At 55.9% G+C, this 19245-nt stretch overlaps 1 protein-coding gene and 1 long non-coding RNA gene across 5 annotated transcripts; one reads left to right on the top strand and one right to left on the bottom strand.

The window, feature by feature from the left end:
• Positions 1-245: 245 nt before the first annotated feature.
• Positions 246-5972, bottom strand: LOC148108107 (uncharacterized). Its single transcript, XR_015721027.1, has 3 exons — positions 2864-5972; positions 2226-2381; positions 246-1717 (listed from the first exon to the last, which is right to left on the bottom strand). It is a non-coding gene; the product is annotated as an uncharacterized LOC148108107 (long non-coding RNA).
• On the top strand, positions 5969-16974 carry LOC148108106 (DENN domain-containing protein 3-like). Of its 4 annotated transcripts, XM_087853800.1 has the most exons (4): positions 5969-6698; positions 9669-9780; positions 13725-13844; positions 14200-16974. In XM_087853800.1, the coding sequence occupies exons 3-4, from the start codon at positions 13734-13736 to the stop codon at positions 14689-14691; spliced, it is 603 nt and encodes a 200-aa protein (XP_087709926.1). In that variant the 5' UTR covers positions 5969-6698; positions 9669-9780; positions 13725-13733; the 3' UTR covers positions 14692-16974. The 4 variants fall into 4 exon arrangements, with proteins under 4 accessions (XP_087709926.1, XP_087709929.1, XP_087709930.1 ...); XM_087853803.1 differs by lacking the exon at positions 9669-9780; XM_087853804.1 differs by lacking the exon at positions 5969-6698 and having other exon boundaries at positions 9654-9780.
• Positions 16975-19245: the final 2271 nt, after the last annotated feature.

The raw sequence follows: 19245 nt of genomic DNA, 5'->3' as shown, positions 1-19245 counted from the left end.
ATGGAAGGAGGTGCTGTAGGAGGTGAGGAGGGAGGAGGTGAAGGGGAGGTGGAAGGAGGTGCTGAAGGAGGTGAGGAGGGGAGGTGGAGGTGGTGGAACGAGGTCCTGTAGGAGGTGACGAGGGAGGAGGTGCAGGGGAGGTGGAAGGAGGTGCTGTAGGTGGTGAGGAGGGGAGGTGGAGGTGATGGAAGGAGGTGCTGTAGGAGGTGAGGAGGTGAGGTGGAGGTGATGGAAGGAGGTGCTGTAGGAGGTGAGGACGAGAGGTGAAGGTGATGGAAGGAGGTGCTGTAGGAGGTGAGGAGGGGAGGTGGAGGTGGTGGAAGAAGGTGAGGAGCCAGGGGCTTGATGGTCTAGAAGAGGCGCCTTGTCCTGGCTGCAGGTGAGGAAAGTCTCCCTCCAGTGGGGGTGGAGGGGGCATCCCTGGTGAAGAGGAGGAGCGGGGAGGGGGTGAGCACGAGTCCAGCGGAGTGGAGAGCAGGGAAAAAGCACAGCGTTGGACCATGGGCGCTTGTGTCTGGAGACCGAGAGGTTCAGCGGGGCACAGCTTTGGGGGCACCCTGGCTTTGGAAGCAGGCTGGCCTGCTGCTCAGGCGTACGATGCAGGTCGTCGTCCTGCCCTGTGACGTAGCACACGTGTGCCACATACATGGAATACGTGGTAATAACGGTAATGTATGGAAACAGATTCCATTTTCATGCTGGTGGAGGGACAGGGATGGTGTGTGAGGCTGGTTTGGATCCATCGAAGGGTCTGCAGGGGTAAAAAGCTGGTGCCAGTGGCAGGAGCCACCGCCCGTTGGGGCAGGTGATGAGGTCACATGTGTTCTGTTTTTTAAGATTTTTATTTATTTATTTATTTATTTATTTATTTATTTATTTGAGAGAGAGTGAACACAGCGGGGAGGGGAGAGGCACAGAGGGAGAGGGAGAAGCAGGCTCCCCGCTGAGCAGGGAGCCGGACCTGGGGCTCCATCCCAGGACCCTGAGATCATGACCTGAGCCGAAGGCAGACGCTTCACCGACTGAGCCACCCAGGTGCCCCCCCTTTGTGAGAGTGGACAGTGCGGGTGGGGCGTCCTGGGCCGGGCGGGAGGAGGCGATGCCATTCTCATGGCAGAACCCTTGAAGGATTAGTTTGTGGAGTCTGTAGCTGCTCTAAGTCCCGGGGTGGGTGGCTGCTTGGTCTGCAGGTGCGCAGCTGGGCTGGCACTGGGGCTGCTTTCAGAGACCTTTCTGCGGTTGGTGGCTCTGAAGACCCGAGGGTCACTGTCTTTATCACAGGCAAGCATATGGGCGGAAGCTTGGGTTTTAGGGAAATCAGCAGGAGCTTAATTTTTGAAGCTGTGAGTTTAAGGGACCCGCCTTATGTCTGGAGGCAGCTGGGTGCGGTCTGGGACTGGCAAGAGGCCTGAGCTGGCAGTGGGACTCTGGGCGCCGTCCCTAGGTGAGGACACCATGTGAGTGTGGAGACTGCCAGCCAGGCGGGGCACTTGAGGAGGGGCAAGGAGTCAGCCCTGGGGGGGTCACAGCCTGGAAGGAGGGGTCTGCCGGGGCCCTACCCAGGAGCGTCAGGGCAGAGGGGAAGAGCAGAGGGGGGTTTGCAGGCAAGGGGCCGGCTCCACGCTGTGACCACCTGTGCCCAGTGCTCACCGATGTGATGTTTGACGTGAGGAAGGAGCGGACGTGCATACTTTCATAGTTAAGTAGGTCCGAACTGCTGGATGGTGATAAGGAAAGTTTTAGAAAGGTTTTATAGAACTCAAGACGTGGTTTCCTTTCATGCCTGATACACAAAGATGTAAACATTATCCAGTACTATGGATTTCCCATGTTTGGTCTTTGTTCCCACTGGTACTAAACTTTTTTCCAAATATAAAGAAATTATTGCCTGAATTTAAATTATACAGAATAAAAATAAGCTTTTTGAGTTTAGAGAGTGTATTTACTGATGGGAGTTCCTTGTATGAATCCTCTCAAGGGTAAGAGTTCCCCTTTGGCTCCACGATTCTTACTGAAACGGTGATGCTGGCTGTCCCTTCCCTGCCGGTGACAATTCCATTTCTCCTGGTGACAACGATGTCCTTCCTCATGCCCTCTCTGAGTCCCTCAGAGATCTTTGATTCCGCGCAGCCCACCCCACCCCGGCGTCCTCCCACCTTCCCACATGCTTGCCACCCAGCGAATCCTGCCCCTGACTTCTGTTTCTCCACTAGCTTGGAGCTGACCTGCCCGTTTCTCTGTCACGGCCTGTTGACCTCTTCTGGGAGCTCGGGGAGCAGTCCGGCAACTGCCTCTGCGGAGTGGCCCGTCTCAGGCATCGTAGCTAGACAGAACGGAGGTCGGAGGCAGAGCCCGTGCTCTTCATATTATCTGGGGGAAGACTGAAAAGACAAAAGGTTTTGTAAAAATCGGGTACCAAGTTAAAGTTCGAAAGTGTTCAGGCTGAATGACCCTGTTGTGTAGACCTGGGGTGACCGTTTGGTTGCTGGAGGAAGGGTGTGTCTCTTCTCTCTGAGGCCAGCAGTCCTTCTTCTCACCCCTCGGTCCGTGTCCCCAGGTCAGGGGCAACAGGACCACTGGCATGGGGCATGACGCCGGCACCCCATCTGTACTGGGCTGGACAGTATGCGGCCCCCCCAACCTGGGAGGGCACTGGGGCCTCTGGTGTGGGGGCTGGGGTTGAGCCTTTGACCTGCGACCTTGCCCCCTTGAGAGGGAAGCTCAGGGATGCGGCGTTCGCTGCTGCAGTCCAAGCAGAGCTGGATGTGAACTGAGGTCTGCCTGTCAGTCCTGGGCTGGCAACTGCCGGGCTGTGTGCCCAGGGGCAGCCGGAGAGCCAGACCCTGTGCTGTGGGTGACTTGCCTGAACGCATGGCCTGATGGGTCCCTAAAAGCAGCTTCTTTGCCGTCCTTCCTGTCCTGGGCCACTGGTGGGTGAGGCCACACACACACGTGGGTGCGGAACCGGCACTCTGGCGGGTCGAAGGGGAACAGAGCGACAGTGGGTGCTTGGACAGAAGGCGCACAGCGGAGCAAGGGTAAGCGCTGTTGGCTTACTCGTATTACTCCCTTTAGGTGTCCCTGAAGCAGGGGGTCAGCAGCCCCTCTTCTCTCGATCTGGAGGTCCTGTCGGTTTTTGTGCCTCCTTTCGTCAGTAAGGATGACAGTCAGATGGCTGGCGCCCCCTCCGCGACTCTGAGCAAGACCAGAAGGCGCTCCTTCAGAAAGAAGAGGGACAAGCCCAAAACGGAGCCCTGGAAGGGCCTCCCTCCTGAAGACATTAGTGTCCCCAACGGTGTGGACCTGCTTGGCCTGCCTCAGCTCTGCTTCCCCGCCCTGCTTTCCCAACTCCCCCATGGTGCTTTCTAGAAACCAAGTCAAGAAAGGGTGACAGACGGGGGGCTGGTTACCCCTGGCAGCCCCGAGGCCAAACTGCAGGTCTCAGTTCTCTTAATCTTGGGGGTTTGGGAGCTGAAGGACGTGCAGCCCAATAGTGCAGCCCCCATGTTTTGGAGAGCGAATCCCAGACGAAGGGCTGTCGGGATCGCCAGCACGGTTGGTAGAGGTGCTTTCCAAGGATTTTCACTTCTGATTGACAGGCCCGTCTTCCAGAGGTCCGGCCGGTGGGTCAGGATGAGTCCAGTTAGCCTGCAGCATCTCCCCCCAGAGTGCACTTCCGCCGGGCTCTCTGGCCCCTGTTTTCTGGGGACCCCGGGGCCTGTAGCCCGGGCTCACATGCTTTCCCCACCTGGCCTGTTCCCGGCAGTGGGTGGCCCTCATGTTTTCCACTGGTCTTTGAGAAACGCTGAGTGGCTGGTGTAGAAGACTCAGACTAGGGACTTCCCGTCCGTCATTCCCTGTCTGGGAGGTTCCATCGGGAATGGCTGCTGTCTCCCGGTCTCAGGGATTACAACCCGGGGACAGCTAGGACAACCCCTGCACCTGCCATGCTCAGAAATGGTCGCCTCCCCCAGGCACACCCCAGAGGGTTTGTCTGCGGTTGTTCTTATGTTCCTTCGCTAAATTCTGCAGAGCACAGAGGGTGGCTGAGAAATGGGCACCCACGGAGGGACGGAGGGGGCCACGGCTGGCTGGCGGCCCGACCCCCCAAGTGCCACAGCTGGCAGGGCGAGGACAGGTTCTGTAGGCCGCAAAGTGGGCTCACGGAGAGCCCAGCCTCGGAGGTGGATGCCACGGGGCCGTGCCGAGATTTCCTCTTCTTTCTCTACCCGCAGGGGGCGTGTACGTGGCCTCCGAACCGAAGGAGGACTGTGTCCACTTCCTGGTGCTGACCGATGTCTGTGGGAACAGAAGTATGCCGTGGTTGCCCAGTACTCCTGACCCCTGCACATACGTGACTGCCGTGAATTCCCTCTGAAATCTGCTGGTGTTTATTTTTGCTGAAACACGCTTCCCGCAATCACCACGATTGTAATCATTTTAGCGTGTGTGGGTCAGTGGCACTAAATACACTCCCGCTGGCGGGCAGCCCCTGCCACGCCTGGTTGCAAAAGACATTCATCACCCCGGAAGTCCCACCCCCGGCCCCCGGCCCCCCGTTCTGCCCACATGGGTTTGCCTGCTTCGGACACCTGGTGTCAGTGGACTCAGGCTGCATGTGGCTTCTGTGTCTGGCTTCGTGCACTCAGTGAATGGGGTCAGAGTTCATCCACGTTGGGGCAGCAGCACCTCTGTCCTTACGGCCGAGTCCTACCGCCCAGTGTATGTGAGCCACAGCTTGTTTCCCACATGTCCGTGGAGGGACATTTGTGTTCTTGTATGTGGGGTGACAGCTTTGGGCCTCCAGAGCATGACTTGGCCCTCCCCCGCCCGGCAGGGCCACGAGTGCGAGCCAGCCGGCCCCTGGAGGTCGCAGGGGCCGCCGTGCACCTGAAGAGGCGGGGTGACCCACGGCCTGTGTCCAGAGGGTTTCCAGAAGCAGCAGTGCTTTACCCTGGGGAAGTCCAGGAATCCCACACTGAGGGGGCGGTGGCTGCCCGGTTGTTCCTCCCCACTCTGCCGTCAGAGGCTGGGCCAGGTGTGCTGGGAGAATTATCCCTAAGTGTCACGGCATAAGGCTCAACTCGATGGGCTCTGTCCCTTCACGCCTGTGGATGTGCCTCGGAAACCTGTGGGAGTCCAGCATTCTGCTGATGTCTGAGTGCGCGACCTCCGTGTCTGGACTAGGCGTCCCCTGGACCCCTGGACTAGGGTGGGCAGTGGGCAGCGCGGGGAGGCCACCCCTCATGGCCGTGTGTGCGGGCTGCTGGGCCTGCGGCGTTGGCAGCCTGCCTGCTTGCCTGGGTTAGGTAGGGGTGGGAGACGAGCCGGGGGCCGAGTTCCTGCCCCTCCCTGGCCAGCGCTTCCGGCAGAGACAGGATGGGAGGCTGGATTATTCAGGAAGGTGCTTGGGAGCCTGTCTGTGAAGTGATCGCTATGAGAAGTACATGTTATTTCTCTTATCCTTAAATACATTTTAAAAAGGTCACAGCCTCTGCTTTGCCTGTGACTCCCCCACTACACCTGGCTGCTGGGGTGTGCGTGACCCCTCGCCCATCCTCTCAGTGCCTGCGTGGTTTCGGGGTGACTCTGGGCCCTACATGCTGGCCTCCCCACCTCCCCTCGTGCCCAGTGACCAGCCACGCCCTGTCCTGCGCTCCTGTCTTTCCGTGGACTGCACGCGCAGCCCCGCCCGGAGTGCAGACGGCACTGTGGTCCTCATATGCCAGCTGCCCGTGTGCTCAGCCCGGTGCCGACGACCCTCCTGCACAGTCGTTCATTTAATCCACAGCGAACGGGGCTGGGAACTCTCAGCATCATCCCCATTTTACCGCTGAGGGAGCAGGCAGTCGCACAGGGAGGTGAGGGGACTTGCCTGGGGGCCCAGCACACTGACTTGAGGGCCTTGGTTCAATGTTGGTGGGTAGACGAATGGCGTGCCCACTGCTTGCCGGGCTCTCCCCCTGTCTTGCAAGACCTTCGCGTTCACACCATCCCCAGGTGGAGCTGTTATCACGGTCCGCCGTCCCTACTGAAAAACCCCAAACAACCCTCCACGGGGGCCAGACTGTGGCCCTCAGTGATGCGCCACTCGTAAGCTCTGCAGTGGTCTGTGCCTTCTGGAATCTCGGTGCCGGTACTTTTCTCCAGCTGAGAACCCCCCCTCTCCCCCACCGACACACACATATATGGCCCAGTGCTGGAGGTTTTTTCCTGTGTAAGCAGAGCCCATGGCCCCTTCTGTGTCTTACTGTGTTCTCACTGTGTTCCCATCTGGGGTTGGGACGTGTCATTGTCTCTGCCACCTCAGCACATCACACACTGGGGGAGGGGGGCATCTGCGAGGACTGGGACTCCCAGTGACACAGGGGGGGCATCCACGCTGACTGGGACTTGCGGTGACACCGGAGGGGGCGCCAGCCGGGTGGCGGGGGAGCAGGATGCTGTCTGGGCCCCTGCCCTCTCGCTTCTGTCTGCAGAGGCCCACACTGCTGAGGATAGAAGCTGGGACCAGCTGGATCGGAGGGTGACACGGGCCTGTTGCCTTCTCTCCAGGACGAGTCGTGTTTCTACAACGGCAAGGCGCACTGGGAGCCATCCTGGCCGACCGCGGGCGTGGCTGGCTGCTTCGGACCGTTCTCGGTGTGCGTGGTCTCCAAGCTCCCCTACTACAACGCCCTCAAGGACTGCCTGTCCTGGTGAGCCCGTGCGGTGCCCGCGTGTCTGCGAGGCCACGCCTGGCGCTGGCGGTGGTGGGCGGGCTCTGGTTTGGTGACGGGAGCTCCCGTGAAGGCCCAGAGGCTTCCCGAGGCGGTAGCCTGTGGGGAAGGTCTGCCAGACAAGGGAAGATGAAACCAAACTGTGGGAAGTAAAATTAGTATGGAGGATTTTATGTTGTTTGGTTTTTTAAAAAAGACGTCCATCAGAAATAGCTCTTCTCCTGTTATCTGAGAAAATCAGGCTGCCGCTGCTGTCAGTCCTGTTAAGTTCATGACAGTTAACGAATTATCTTTTCTTGGGGTGGAATCTTGAAGTGCCTTAATGCTGATGATATTGAGTAGAAAGCCTGAGGACGTAGAGAAGTTTTGAAAACTCTAGAGAGAATCGCGTCGGGCGCACTTGCCGCCTGTCGTCGGGGGATGATTGTGGCGTGTGGACACGGTCCATCCCCCGGCCACACGCGCCCTGGCCGCCTGGTTTTCGTTCTCACCAAGTTCTAGTCTTGGAATTCTCAGTGGTTTGGTTAACGACAGAGGCGGCCAACGGAGGTTTGCCTTAATGCTGTAATACCCACCCTCCACCCCTGGCAAGTCGCAGACTTCTGGAAAGACCATCATTTTGGTTCTCACACTGTGGTCAGAGGGACGAGCAGGAATCCTTCCTGACCAAACTCACCACCTTCGGAGCTCAAGTTCCAGCACCTTAATGTTTTAGTTTTCAAAATGTGGCTGGTGTTTGCCCATAGTTTGGGTCTAGCCCGCGTTTTATTGCCCCCGACACAGAACAGAGCGCTCGCCGGGTCTCCCTCCGGGACTGCGTGCTCAGTAGGGCATGTCTGCCCGGGCGTGGGCAGTGATAGGATGATAAATTAGGACAGGGTCCCTTTTCGTTAATTAACTGGTAATCTTCAGCACCTGAGGGTAGGTGGCTTGTGCACCCATCTCGTTTCCTCTTCTGTGAATTGGGGGTGGTGTTGCCACCCTTTCTCGAACGGAACGGGTTCGGGCCTGCGGGGAGGACAGCACCTGCTTCACTTTCTCGGCCTTTGTACGCGTGATCATTCACGTGTGACTGGCAACAAATACCATCCTGCTAGACGTTAATGCAAAGGAACATTTAACTCGAAAAACGTGTTCAGTTTCCCTGCTCCTCGAGTTTTCTGTCTCCTGATGGTCGTTGCTAAATGACCCGAACTAGAAAACAGAAAAACAGATGACAGAAATGCAAAAGGCAGTTTATAAATACAGATTTATAGATTTTTAAAATCTGTTTTTCTGCTATAATGGTGGCGTGTAAACTAGGCCTCTGTGTGGACAGAAATTGGGAGAGAATGCTTAGTTGTATTTGGGGAATTAGATTATGGAGAGTCTGGTTTTTTTTTTTTTAACTCGATACTATTCTTTGACAATAATTAAAATATGGAAGAATATTGAATTATCTCCATTTCCTGACACTAACTTCAGGAAGAGCTATTATTATTTTTAAAGATTTATTCATTTATTATTTTTAGAGAGAGAGAGAGCAGGGAGGAGGGACAGAGGGAGAGAGAGAGAGAATCCCAAGCAGGATCCATGCTGAGTGCAGAGCCTGACACGGGCTTGATCTCATGACCCTAAGATTGCGACCTGAGCTCCAATCAAGAGTCAGATGCTTAACCGACTGCGCCACCTAGGCGCCCTGACTGACCCCAGGCGGACTTATGATTTGTTACTTAAAGTAACAGCGTAAGCGCTTGGCTTGCGGGACACGCGTGGGCCCTGCTGTGGCCCTGCTGTGGCGAGTGAGGCCGGGGACCGCCCCAGGGCACAGAGGTGGGGTTTCCAGGGCAGTTGGCTGAATTTTGCCTAATGTAGACACCATGTCACCACCACTGCCATTAAGACAGAGAACATTTTCACCACGCCCCAAAGTTCCCTTACACCCTGTGGTCACTTCCCAGCCGCCTGCCCCCAGGCACCTGCTGGTCCGTCATGCGTTTCAGTCACTTGCCGCTGTGCCTTGAACAACGCGGTTTGAACTGTGCGCGTCCACGTACACCTGGATTTTTTTCAACAAATACAGTACAGTCCTATATATGTATTTTCTCTTCCTCAGGATTTTCTTAAAAACATTTCCTCTTTTCTAGCTTACTTTATTCTAAGAATACAGGATATAATGCATATTACATGCAGAATACCTGTTAATCGATCGTTCGTGTCGTCGGTAAGGCTTTAGGTCAGCAGCGGGCTATCAGCAATTAAGTTTTTTGGGGGTTGAGAAGTTCTATGCAGGTTTTCAACTGCGTGGGGGAGAGCACCTTTAACCCCTCACATTGTTCAAGGGCCAACCGTACTTCAAAAGTCAGAATGCATTTGGGAAACAAACGTGGCCAAGCACTTTCCTTTGAGATGTTTACTCGCTGCTGAAGTATGACCCAGACAGAAAATTGCATGAATTCCAGCTGTGTAACCAGCACTCACAGCAAGAAACAGAACATGACCAGCCCCCATCCCCCCACGCTCCACCTCTCCTGTGCCCCCCTGCAGGCAGGTCCTGACCCTGGGCAGCCTCACCTTGCTGTCTGAGGCCTAGGGTTGTCGTCAGTGTCCTCCCGCCACCTCCCCCGCCCCCAGCCTGGAAGGCCCTGGGGCTGCCGGCACTGGCAGACAGGTCAGCGCTGATTAGAAATGCTAAGATGTCCTCCAGTCCCCTTCATGTCACTGCAATGTTGTGTAATCGTTCTTTCTGATGGCTGAGTAATATTCCATTGTGACGGGTAGTAAGGAGGGCACGTATTGCATGGAGCACTGGGTGTTACACGCAAGTAATGAATCATGGAACTTTACATCAAAAACTAAGGATATACTGTATGGTGACTAACATAATAAAAAATTATTATAAAAAAAGAAATGCTAAGATGACAATTGGATACTCATACTTATTTTGTGATTTGATTTTTTTTATTTTAGTTTATTGACTCATCTGAAGCTCTGTAAAGATTTTGAAGTTGACAATCACATAAAAGATTTTGCTGCAAAACTGTCTTTGACACCTAGCCCGCCGCCTGGACCGCTTCATTTGGTCATTAAATCTGGAATTTTGTCTTTTCTTTATGAATAGTAAAAGTCCTATGTCGACGATGGGTTTAATGTTTTAAACTGTTTCTTACGTTCCAGGGTGTTTAAATTACGCTTCTCAGGTTCCTTACAGAATCGTCTATTTACGCTGTTTCTAGAGATGCGTTTGCCGGGCGGCCCGTGATACGTGGTGTGGAGCTGGTGATGGGCCCCCTTAGTGCTTAACACACCGGCTCATTTGGTTTATTTGTCTGGAATATTGGGTATTGTATTAAACTGATTCATGTTTTCTCCTGTCCGGGGTGATTAATGAAAAGTACCTGGCTTCCTATTTTTTGGTTTTTCCCAGTGCCACCGTGTTGTTGAATAAGTGGCCAAGCGTTTCCGTGGGTCTGGGTTCCCTGGCACGCTCGTCCTGAGATGTTGTTGGCTCTTTCACCACTTGAGGGTTTCGGGCTAAGGACAGTTGCAGAAAGGCAGCCCACGTTCCCCCTTTGCCGAGTAATGGGCCAAGACGGCTGAGCTGTGATGACACCTGTCTGGCCTGGCATCTTCCAGACTGACGCAACCACCGGGCATTTCCTCGTTCTCAAACAAGCACCTGCCAGATTAGTGTCTGGAAGAAAGTCATAGATGTCGACTCTGCTTCACTCAGTCCTTTCTGGAAGCTTAGACATAGAGATCTCGGTTCTCTACGTATTGATTATTATTCACAGTTGAAAAATTAATTTTATTTCGCAGGAGACATGTGATCATGAACTTAAAATGTATATTTTTAATATCACACTACAGTGTGTGGGATGGGGGAGGGAACCCTGCCAGATGCATTCCAGGCCCAGAGACAGAGCAAGTTGCCCCAGGACCTTGGTTCCGCTCCCAGAAACCTTTGTAGGGACGTTTATTGGGTTCTTGTTTTGTGCAAGGCTCTCATCTTTATTATGTGGATAATTGGTATTTTTTTATGGTTCAGTGAAGTCATCAAAGTTTCTGTTCTTGCTCTAATCACTCAACAAGTGTTCCCTGAGGACCGGCTAAGCAGTGAACAAAGCTGAGTTCAGGGCAGTTTGAGGGTTAACCGTATGTACTATGTTCCGCCTTTGAGCATGAGTAATGCACGAACCGCGCCCATACCCATCTTCTGTACCTCGGAGTCTTGGATGAGCTCACATTTGGTTCTCCGACTTTTACCACCCCCGTGAGAAAGTTTCCTGGGGGTCGTTCTTGATGCCTCTTCTCTTCACCCCTGCATTCCATCCATGGCTCATCCCTGACCGGCCAGCTCCCGGCGTTTGCCTCTAGTTGGCCACGGCCACCACCCCACGCAGGGCCACTGGGTCCCACCTGCGTGACTTGGGGAGCCATTGGTCTGGCCACGTCCATTCTTGACCCTTCATTCAGTTCATCCTTTGCATAGTGGCTGCAGGGCCACTGGGTCCCACCTGCGTGACTTGGGGAGCCATTGGTCTGGTCACGTCCATTCTTGACCCTTCATTCAGTTCATCCTTTGCATAGTGGCTGCAGGGACTGTTAACATCTATCCATTGGACTCTCCTCTTGTGCGTAAAACCCCACAATGGCTTCTCGCTGCGTAGCTGCCGCAGTCCTGCATCCCTAGCCCCTGTATCAGTGTCCTGCTCTGTCTCATGTCCTCACTCCCTTGCTGACTGTTGTCCAGCCACACTGGATTTCCCTCAGTCCCTCGCAGGTGCTGCCCCCAGGCCCTTGCATATGCTGTTCCTGGAAGTCAGGTTCTTCGGGACGGCCTCTGTGTGACCTCCCACCCGTCTCTCTGTGCCCTGCTCCCTTCCTGCAGAGCCCAGCATGGTCTGCAGTTAGGGCCCGCACACGTGTGTGTTTTGTTCAATGTCCATCTTCTCCATCGGCCTCCAAGCTGCATGAGGAAAAGGCCCTGTTCAGAGCTGCGTTTGCGACGCTGTTACCATGCCTGCTGCTCCCACAGCTGTCGAGTGAATGAATGAACGGATGGGTCGTGTTTCGGCGTTAGCCTGTCCTGTTCACAGAGCAGGGCCTGCGTCTTGGTTCTTGCGCATTTGTCCGAATGAGCCGAGTCTGGCTCAGACTAGCCGCTGTGATCCCCCTCGTGCGGCCTCACCAGCTCTGGGGTCCTCATTGATACGTGGCCCTGACCCATCTTTGGGAGTGTTGAACCACTGTGGCTGTTCCTTGTTTTGGAAAAACCCAAGGCCAAGGTTCTTCTCTAACCCCGGAGCCGATTCAGCATGGAATTCCAGAACCCACTACAAGCAAACATTGATGGAGATGCTGTGTAGCTAGTGGTCAGGAGCTGTGGTTCCTGTGAATCAAGCGTGTGGGCGCCGGGTGGGGCATCTCCTGTCTGCGTCAGGGGCGGTGGCGCCCAGCCTCCACCAGGCCTGGCTCGGTGCCCTTTCGCGGACGGCGCCTGGACCACCGGCCCGAGAGCAGCAGACACCCCGCGTCCCTGGGCCCGCTCTGCCGCTTCTCTGCCCACCAGCGGGTCTGATTTTACGTGCTTTCAGAGCACGGCCAAGTCGCTGGGTGTGCACGTGAAATGCGCCTTTTCCGTCTCACTCTACCGGACTCACTTCCTGTGTTGCTTTGTGCGTGGATCCTATTGTCTGCGTGGGGCTACAGTCAAAGCTGAACTTTGGAAAGTGTTTCCCCGAAATCTCTCTCCCTCCTCAGTCTCTTCACCTGAGAGGTGGGGTGGACAGCAGAGCCCAGCTCAGAGGGTGTGGGTCTCACGCACGTGAGGTTGCTGGCATCCCGGGGGCCCAACAGCGTCCCTGGTAGAATGACTGGTGTTTGTATTAGTTTCTACCTGTAGTTGGGAAGCTGGTCGATATGTTTATTTTTTGAAATATTGAGGGGAATTTTTCATATAAACTTTACAATGATTCATAGTTCATCACCGCTGGGAGCATGTAACTCTGCTCTACCGTGTTTTGTTTTAAATAAAAAGGATGTTACTGTCCACACAGCGCGTCCGCCTTGATTCTGATGTGTCTTGCTTCTGTGGGCCAGTGGGTGACAAGACGGTGCCGTCGGGGAGCCCTTGCAGAAAGAAGGCTTCTCCTGCCCTCAGGTTCTTTGCACAAGCGTTCACGCAGAGCCGTGGTGATGCAGGTGTGAGCACGTGTGGAAGGCGAACATTTGTTCTCCAGCCAGTGCTCCGCATCTCTCCGTGTGTCCTCCTTCCACACTTTTCCTGGCGGGAGCTTCTCTGTGCTCAGATTCGAATCTTCTCTGTGCTTGTGGCCCGGTGCTCCTCACACTTGGGTCACTCCGTTCTGCTGGTCCCCAGGGCTCCAGGGACGCTCCTGGGTGCCCCCCAAAAGGCTGACACCCACGGTCAGGAACGAACTTGCCAATGAGCAGGAAGGCTTCTCGGTGGAGGGGCCCCTACCGTCCCCCTCCATCTACCGTGTCCTTTTACACAGAAGGGGCATTCTGCAGATACTGAATTTGAATCAAAGTGTAATTTTGAGATACCATCATTGAGAAAAATAAAGTCTTTCTCAGCGATTTCTTAAAGTGCACGTCTTTAAAGAGCTTTGAAAATTACGTTGAAAATACTAAGAGAATTTGTAATATGCAGTAAGTGTTCTAAGAGTAACCCGATCGTGTTTGACTTAGAACCTGTGCTGATCGGGACAGATGTCCAGGTGTCAGTTTATCTTTGCCGATGGGCAGTCTGCTAATGAAGTAAAGAGTTTAGGGAAGTTTGGCCGAAAAAGACATTCAGTACTTGATTCACGTCTGAGCCTTGCTCAGCAATTCTGTGTGTCTCTGGACTGTTTGGTTCTGTGACATATACGGGGATAGCGTGAGTCTTCAAACACGTATCCTAGGTCAGACACCCTCGGTGCCAGAACGGAGAGTCTCAGTGCATTTTGGCCTCTGCTGGGAGCGGCTCTCTGAACTAATTACGGAACTTGGTCGTCACAGATATTTAACATGAAGCCACTACAGATCGTGTTTCCCTCCCGCGTGGACCCTGAGAGCCCGGTCATCGACTTGGACCTTCACCTGCCCTTGCTGTGCTTCAGGCTCGAGAAAGTGCGGCAGGTAAGCGTCCCTCCGGACCTGGGGAGTCCGTGCTGGTTGGCTTGGTGGGGCATCTAAGCTGTCATCGTCTGGAGGGTGATTCCAGGGCACGTGTGTTCCAGAACATTCCAGAATGTTCCAAATGTTCCACAACACACTGGGAATAGTTGCTTTTTGGCTTCAAGCAGACATTCAGGACTGTGCACACCATTTACAAGCAGTGCTTTTGGGGGTTAAAGGGGCTTTCGTTTTGGCAAACAGCAGGGAAACCGGGTGAGACCTAGGCTCCACGTGGTTTTGGTGGCGCATTCACACGCATGTTCAGTGCATGGCGCGTGGTCAGAGGTGTGTACACGGTGTCGTTGATCTCCCCCAGATCCTAACGTGCCTCCTCATGGAGCAGCGGATGGTGTTCTTCTCCTCCAGCTGGGCGCTGCTACCGCTGGTCGCCGAGTGCTTCCTGGCCTACCTGCACCCCCTGCAGTGGCAGCACACGTTCGTGCCCGTCTTGTCGCGCCAGATGCTAGACTTCGTCATGGCACCGACGTCCTTCCTCATGGGCTGCCACCTCCACTACTTTGAAGAAGTCAGCAAGGTTAGGCCTTGGCCATTTGCTGTAGAATGTCAGATCCTTGTGACCCCTGTGGGGACTGGCGGAGAGGGGCTTCCAAAGGGCCCTGCAGGGAGGGCCACGTGCCCTGGCCACAGGGAGAGGGTGGGCACTCCTGTCCCTGGGGCTCGTGCTCTGGGCTCCACGCACGCGGGGTGCTGTTGCGCGTCTGCACCATCCTCCTGCAGTCCTCCGGGTGTTTTCGAGGCTGGGGGGTTCTGGGCGCCGGGACCCCGTGTCACGTGCCAGTTCCCTTAAATTCCCGGGGCTCCAGCGAGGAGAGTGTGGGTGTTGGCACTGATGGAGCCTGCTAACCGGCCTGGCCGTGGCTGCTTTCTAGTTTTGTGGCCTTGAGTGAGGTGCCAGCCCTTACTGAGCCTCAGCCTCCTTGGCTCTAAAGTGGGCATGTCCTCCTGGGCCGGGCTCTGTGTGGGGACCACCCCGCACCCGCCAGCACAGGGGAAGGGCTTGGCAGACCCCAGCAGCCAGTGTCCCGGTCCAGATCTTGTGTTTCTCTGGTTAAGCTTCTGTTGTTCAGTAATGCTGTGGACCATCCTACTGGAAGACGCCCCGTCTATGGATTTCCCTCCTCCTCCTCCTTCCTCTCTCCCCGCTTTTGTTTTTGAGGCAATCCGCTGGCTCCCAAGAAAGCCAGCTGGCCTCCCCAAGCTCCCAACCTCCCTGTACGCTCCGGCCTCCAGCCCCTCCGTCTCTCCGAGACCCCCGAATCCACCAACCTCCCCATCTTTCACGAAGCCCCCCAGGCCTTCTCATGTCCCCCAAACCTCCCCGTTTACCCGAGCCCTCAGCCTCCCCTCGTCCCCTGGCCTGCCGGAGCCCGCCGACCTCCCCACAAGTCCGTCCTCCACCCATCCCCGTTCTCCCAGAACCCGCCCCCTCGTCCCCCTTCCCTGGCCTCTCGTGTCCCCACGCCGGCCTCCCCACATCCCCGTCCTCCCGGAGACCGCCAGTCCGCCCCACATCTCCCGACCGGCCCGCGCCCCGGTCCTCCCCACAGCGCCGTCCTCCCCGGGCCCCTCCCTCGTCCTCCCCACTTCTCCGGCCTCCCCACATCCTCGGCCTCCCGAGCCCCGCGCGGGAGGGGCCCGTCTCCGCCACATCCGCCCTGCGGACCGGCTCGTTGGCCCCGCTCGGCCCTGCCAACCCCCAGCTCCAGGAGCCGGCCCGCCCGCCCGCGTCCCGGCCCCCTCCCCAGCCCCGCACTCACTCGGACCGCGCGGGGCGCCGGGAGGCGAGGGCAGACCACTGCGAGGCGGCGCCGCGAACCGACGGGCGGCCCTCCCTCCCACGCCTCACGCCGCGGGCGCATAGCCGTCCCGGCCCGGCGGCGGCAGCGGTGGCAGCGGGCTTGCACCCTCGGGGCCGTGCTGCGTCCGTCGGCGCGGGCCGCGCGTGCGCGGCGACCGGCTGAGCCGGGCTTCACCGCCAAGGCGCGCGCCGGGCCGAGTCCCCGCACCGATCTTTGCCCCCCCGCTGGGAGGACCGGGCATGCGCCCCGCGGCCCGCGCATGCCCTGCACGCCACGGGGCTCCGCTCCCGAGACCGCGCCGGACAGTCGCGCCGGGAATTCAGGACGGCAAGGGACTGAGCGCGCATGTGGTGGCCGAGTCCAGGGAAGCCTCGGCGGGGGCCGGGAGGGGCGGCCCGCCGAGCTGAGGTCCCGGGGCTCCCACCGGCGGCACTCTGGGCCGGCGGGGCTGGACCGACCTCGGGGAAGCCCTCCCACCCGCTGCCCTGCCCCCCGCAGCCCGGACGCGGCCCCTTTGCAGGGCCGCCCTAGCCCGCCGCCCTGCAGCCCAGCCCCAGGGCCGGAACCCGCGCAGTCGAGCCCCGCAGTGGGCCGGGGCCTGGCCCGAGTCCTCGCGCGTGTCTTCGCCAGGCTTCCTGCCCACCCCGAGGAGTTAGGTGTCCCGGGCCCCTCTGCACACACGAGAGTGAGGCTCAGGGGTGTGTTCCGTGGCATCACAGCTAATGCTGGGCTGTACTTAGATTGGATCCTGGAAGACGGCCTGAAAGAGGCTGTGGGAGGCGGCTGGAGGTAGACAGATGTGGGGCCTGCGTGCTGGTCTCAGGGCTGGAGACAGAAGAGGAGGACCCCGGGGATCTGGGAGTCACCAGGCCTAGGGCAGCTGAGCAGACCCAGGACGCCGAGTGGAAGGGGCAAAAATGCACTCGTCCAGGGGCTTCTTCAGGCATCCTTAGGAGCCTGGCCTTTGTTCTTTAGGCCTCAGGGAGCCTGGGGAGGGTTTCAAGCAGGAAGTAATATCTGATTTGTGTTCTTTAAAAAAAAAAAAAATGACAACCTTGCGGTAGGAAATGAAACCAGAGGCAGGGCAACTTTCATCTTTATGGTGTCACTTTGATCCTCACCACAAGCCAGGAGGCAGGTTAGGGCCACACTCCTTTTCAAAGGTGAACTCCTGAAGCCCAAAAAGGTAACCCACCGTTCTGTCCTCAGAAGCTATCATTTGACTCTAGTTGTAACAGAAGCAGGTAAAATAAAACAATTTTGCGTAGCAAGAGTTTTACTATATATGTTTTTGTTGTTCTTTAATGAAATGTGTTATGGTTATTTGTAGAATTTTTTTAACTCCATCCAAGTTTGCAAGGAAGTGTGTCTCTGAATGTGAGCCCCAGGGCCTTGGTCCCCAGAGTTTGCTCCACCTGGAACTCTCCTCCCTCTGGAGCGTGTCACTCCCTCATGTCTTTGAGGCTTATGTGTCACCTCATCAGATGCCAACTGACCACTCTGTGTATAATAGGAACCCCCACCCCCCACCCCCTGACTCTGCTCTGTTGTTCTGCAAAGCAGCTGTTGTCCTCCACAGCCCTACACTGTGTGCTTGTTTATTTCTTGGTTGTGTGTCCCTCTCCCAGAACGTTAGATTCATTCAGGCAGGGACTTTGTTCACTTCTGGGTCCCTGGCACATAATGAGATATTGTGGAGTAACTGAGTACAGCTTTGGGTGATGGGAAGTAAGAAACTGTTATTTAAAGTGTAAGAAGGGAGTGGGAGTCAGGGAAGGGAGTGGAGGGACAAAGGGGATTATAGTGAGGGGATCTTTGCAGGGCGGTGGGGGCGCTTTGGTAGACTAAAAATGGCCACCAACTTGTTGACACTGCTCCCCACAGGAGATTGAATCCAGTCATTCACCCCTTGAATGCGGATGGCTCTTGTAACTTGCTTTGACCAGGAAAATGTGTCACAGGGGATGTGGTGTGACTTTTGAGCCGAAGCTGCAGGAGATGGTCTGGCTTTCTTGTCACCTGATTCTAAACAAGTCCAAGCAGGTCTGGTGAGGAGGCTGCGTAGAAGAGTGCAGATCCTCCCTGGCTGACAAGCTGCCACCTGCCAGACACGTGGGTGAGGCTGTGCTTGACCACCCAGCCCTAGCCAAGTAGTCAGCCAGCTGCGGCCACCAGAGACCCAGGCAGACCAGCACAACTGTGGAGATGCACTCAGCCCCAACCAGCCAACCAGAGAATCACGAGCAAATCAAATACTTGTGGTTTTAAGCCCTAGATGTTAGCGTGGTGACACAGCCATGGATAACTGACACATTTGATGACCTCAACCTTATCATGATGCATTCAAAACTGATGTTCTGGAGGCCGGCTTTGATTATTCCTCTGCCTAATAAAAGCAGAAAATCAGGAAAGGGCAAGACAAAAAGTGATGCAAACAGATACAAAGAGGACGAAAGGTAGACGGAGGAGATGAGCAGCAGGTTGTGCAGCCGAGACCCTCCTCATCCCCTGAGCATACTTTGTGGTGCCCAAGAGCTCAGGTTCAGGAGTCCATGGACAGTGAAGCTGACCCAGGCTCAAGTTCAACTGTTCCCCAGGGTCAGACACTGAGCAGGTGGCATAACGTCCTTGCTCATCTGTTAATAGAGGTTACAGAGAAGCTCCATAACCTTAGGTTGTTGTGGGGAGAAAATGAACTGTTCCTGTCAAACACTCGGCAGAGTGCTTGGCACAATATACCCTCCATAAGTATCATGGGGTAGCAATAGCATTCCTGTACAGGTTACTGTTCATCTTGATCATGGAGGGGCGATCATTCAAAGGACCGCCCAGAGTGCAGTGTTAGTAAAAGCTGATTTTCCTCAGCTCTGTGGGTCAGATGCTGTGTCCACAGTCTCCAAACCTCATAGCAGCCCTGCAGCACGGGCATGTTAACATCATCTTCATTCTATTGTTGTGAAAACCGTGACAAAGGAAAAATGCAAGCGATGGAACAGGTGGCAGGGCTGGAGCTCAAAGCTGCAGTCTGTCCCACTGCAAAGCATGCACTCCTCCCTCTCCGTGTGCAGCCTCTGCTATGCTCAGACCCCACATAAAAAAACAAAACACACAAGACCATGCGGCTTCTCCCCTTCCTGCACTGCGCCACACAGGCTGAGCGCTGACCTTTTGTGGGAAGCATTCAGGAAGGGCTTCCTGTGTATTGGCAAAGCAGCTGCATCCTGGGAGCACTTCCTCCTTGAAAAGCACCCTCCCACCTCCCTAGTCTGATGAGGGCTTGTCCCTAGGAGGGACTTGCTCATAGTGGAAACAGAAGCACACTTTAAGACTGGGGGTGGGTGCACAGTAAAGAGGGTGGGCGGTAAGAAGCTGGTGTCACCAAGGACACACCGAAGCCCACATTATTGCCCACATCAAGGCGCTGACCAGCCTGCAGATCCACACAGAGACACTGGAATGAGAAAAAGTGGGATCCAGGAAACTGGTGCCCGGGGCACTCGAAGATCCAGTAAGATGGGCCACTGGGAGGTATGGGTGTGCCA

The sequence above is a fragment of the Ursus americanus genome, chromosome 22 (assembly GCF_024610735.1).
Source record: "Ursus americanus isolate L20-20 chromosome 22, mUrsAme1.1.p, whole genome shotgun sequence".
Lineage (NCBI taxonomy): Eukaryota > Metazoa > Chordata > Mammalia > Carnivora > Ursidae > Ursus > Ursus americanus.
Note: the sequence above shows the minus strand (reverse complement) of the source record. Positions and strands in the feature narration are given on the sequence as shown.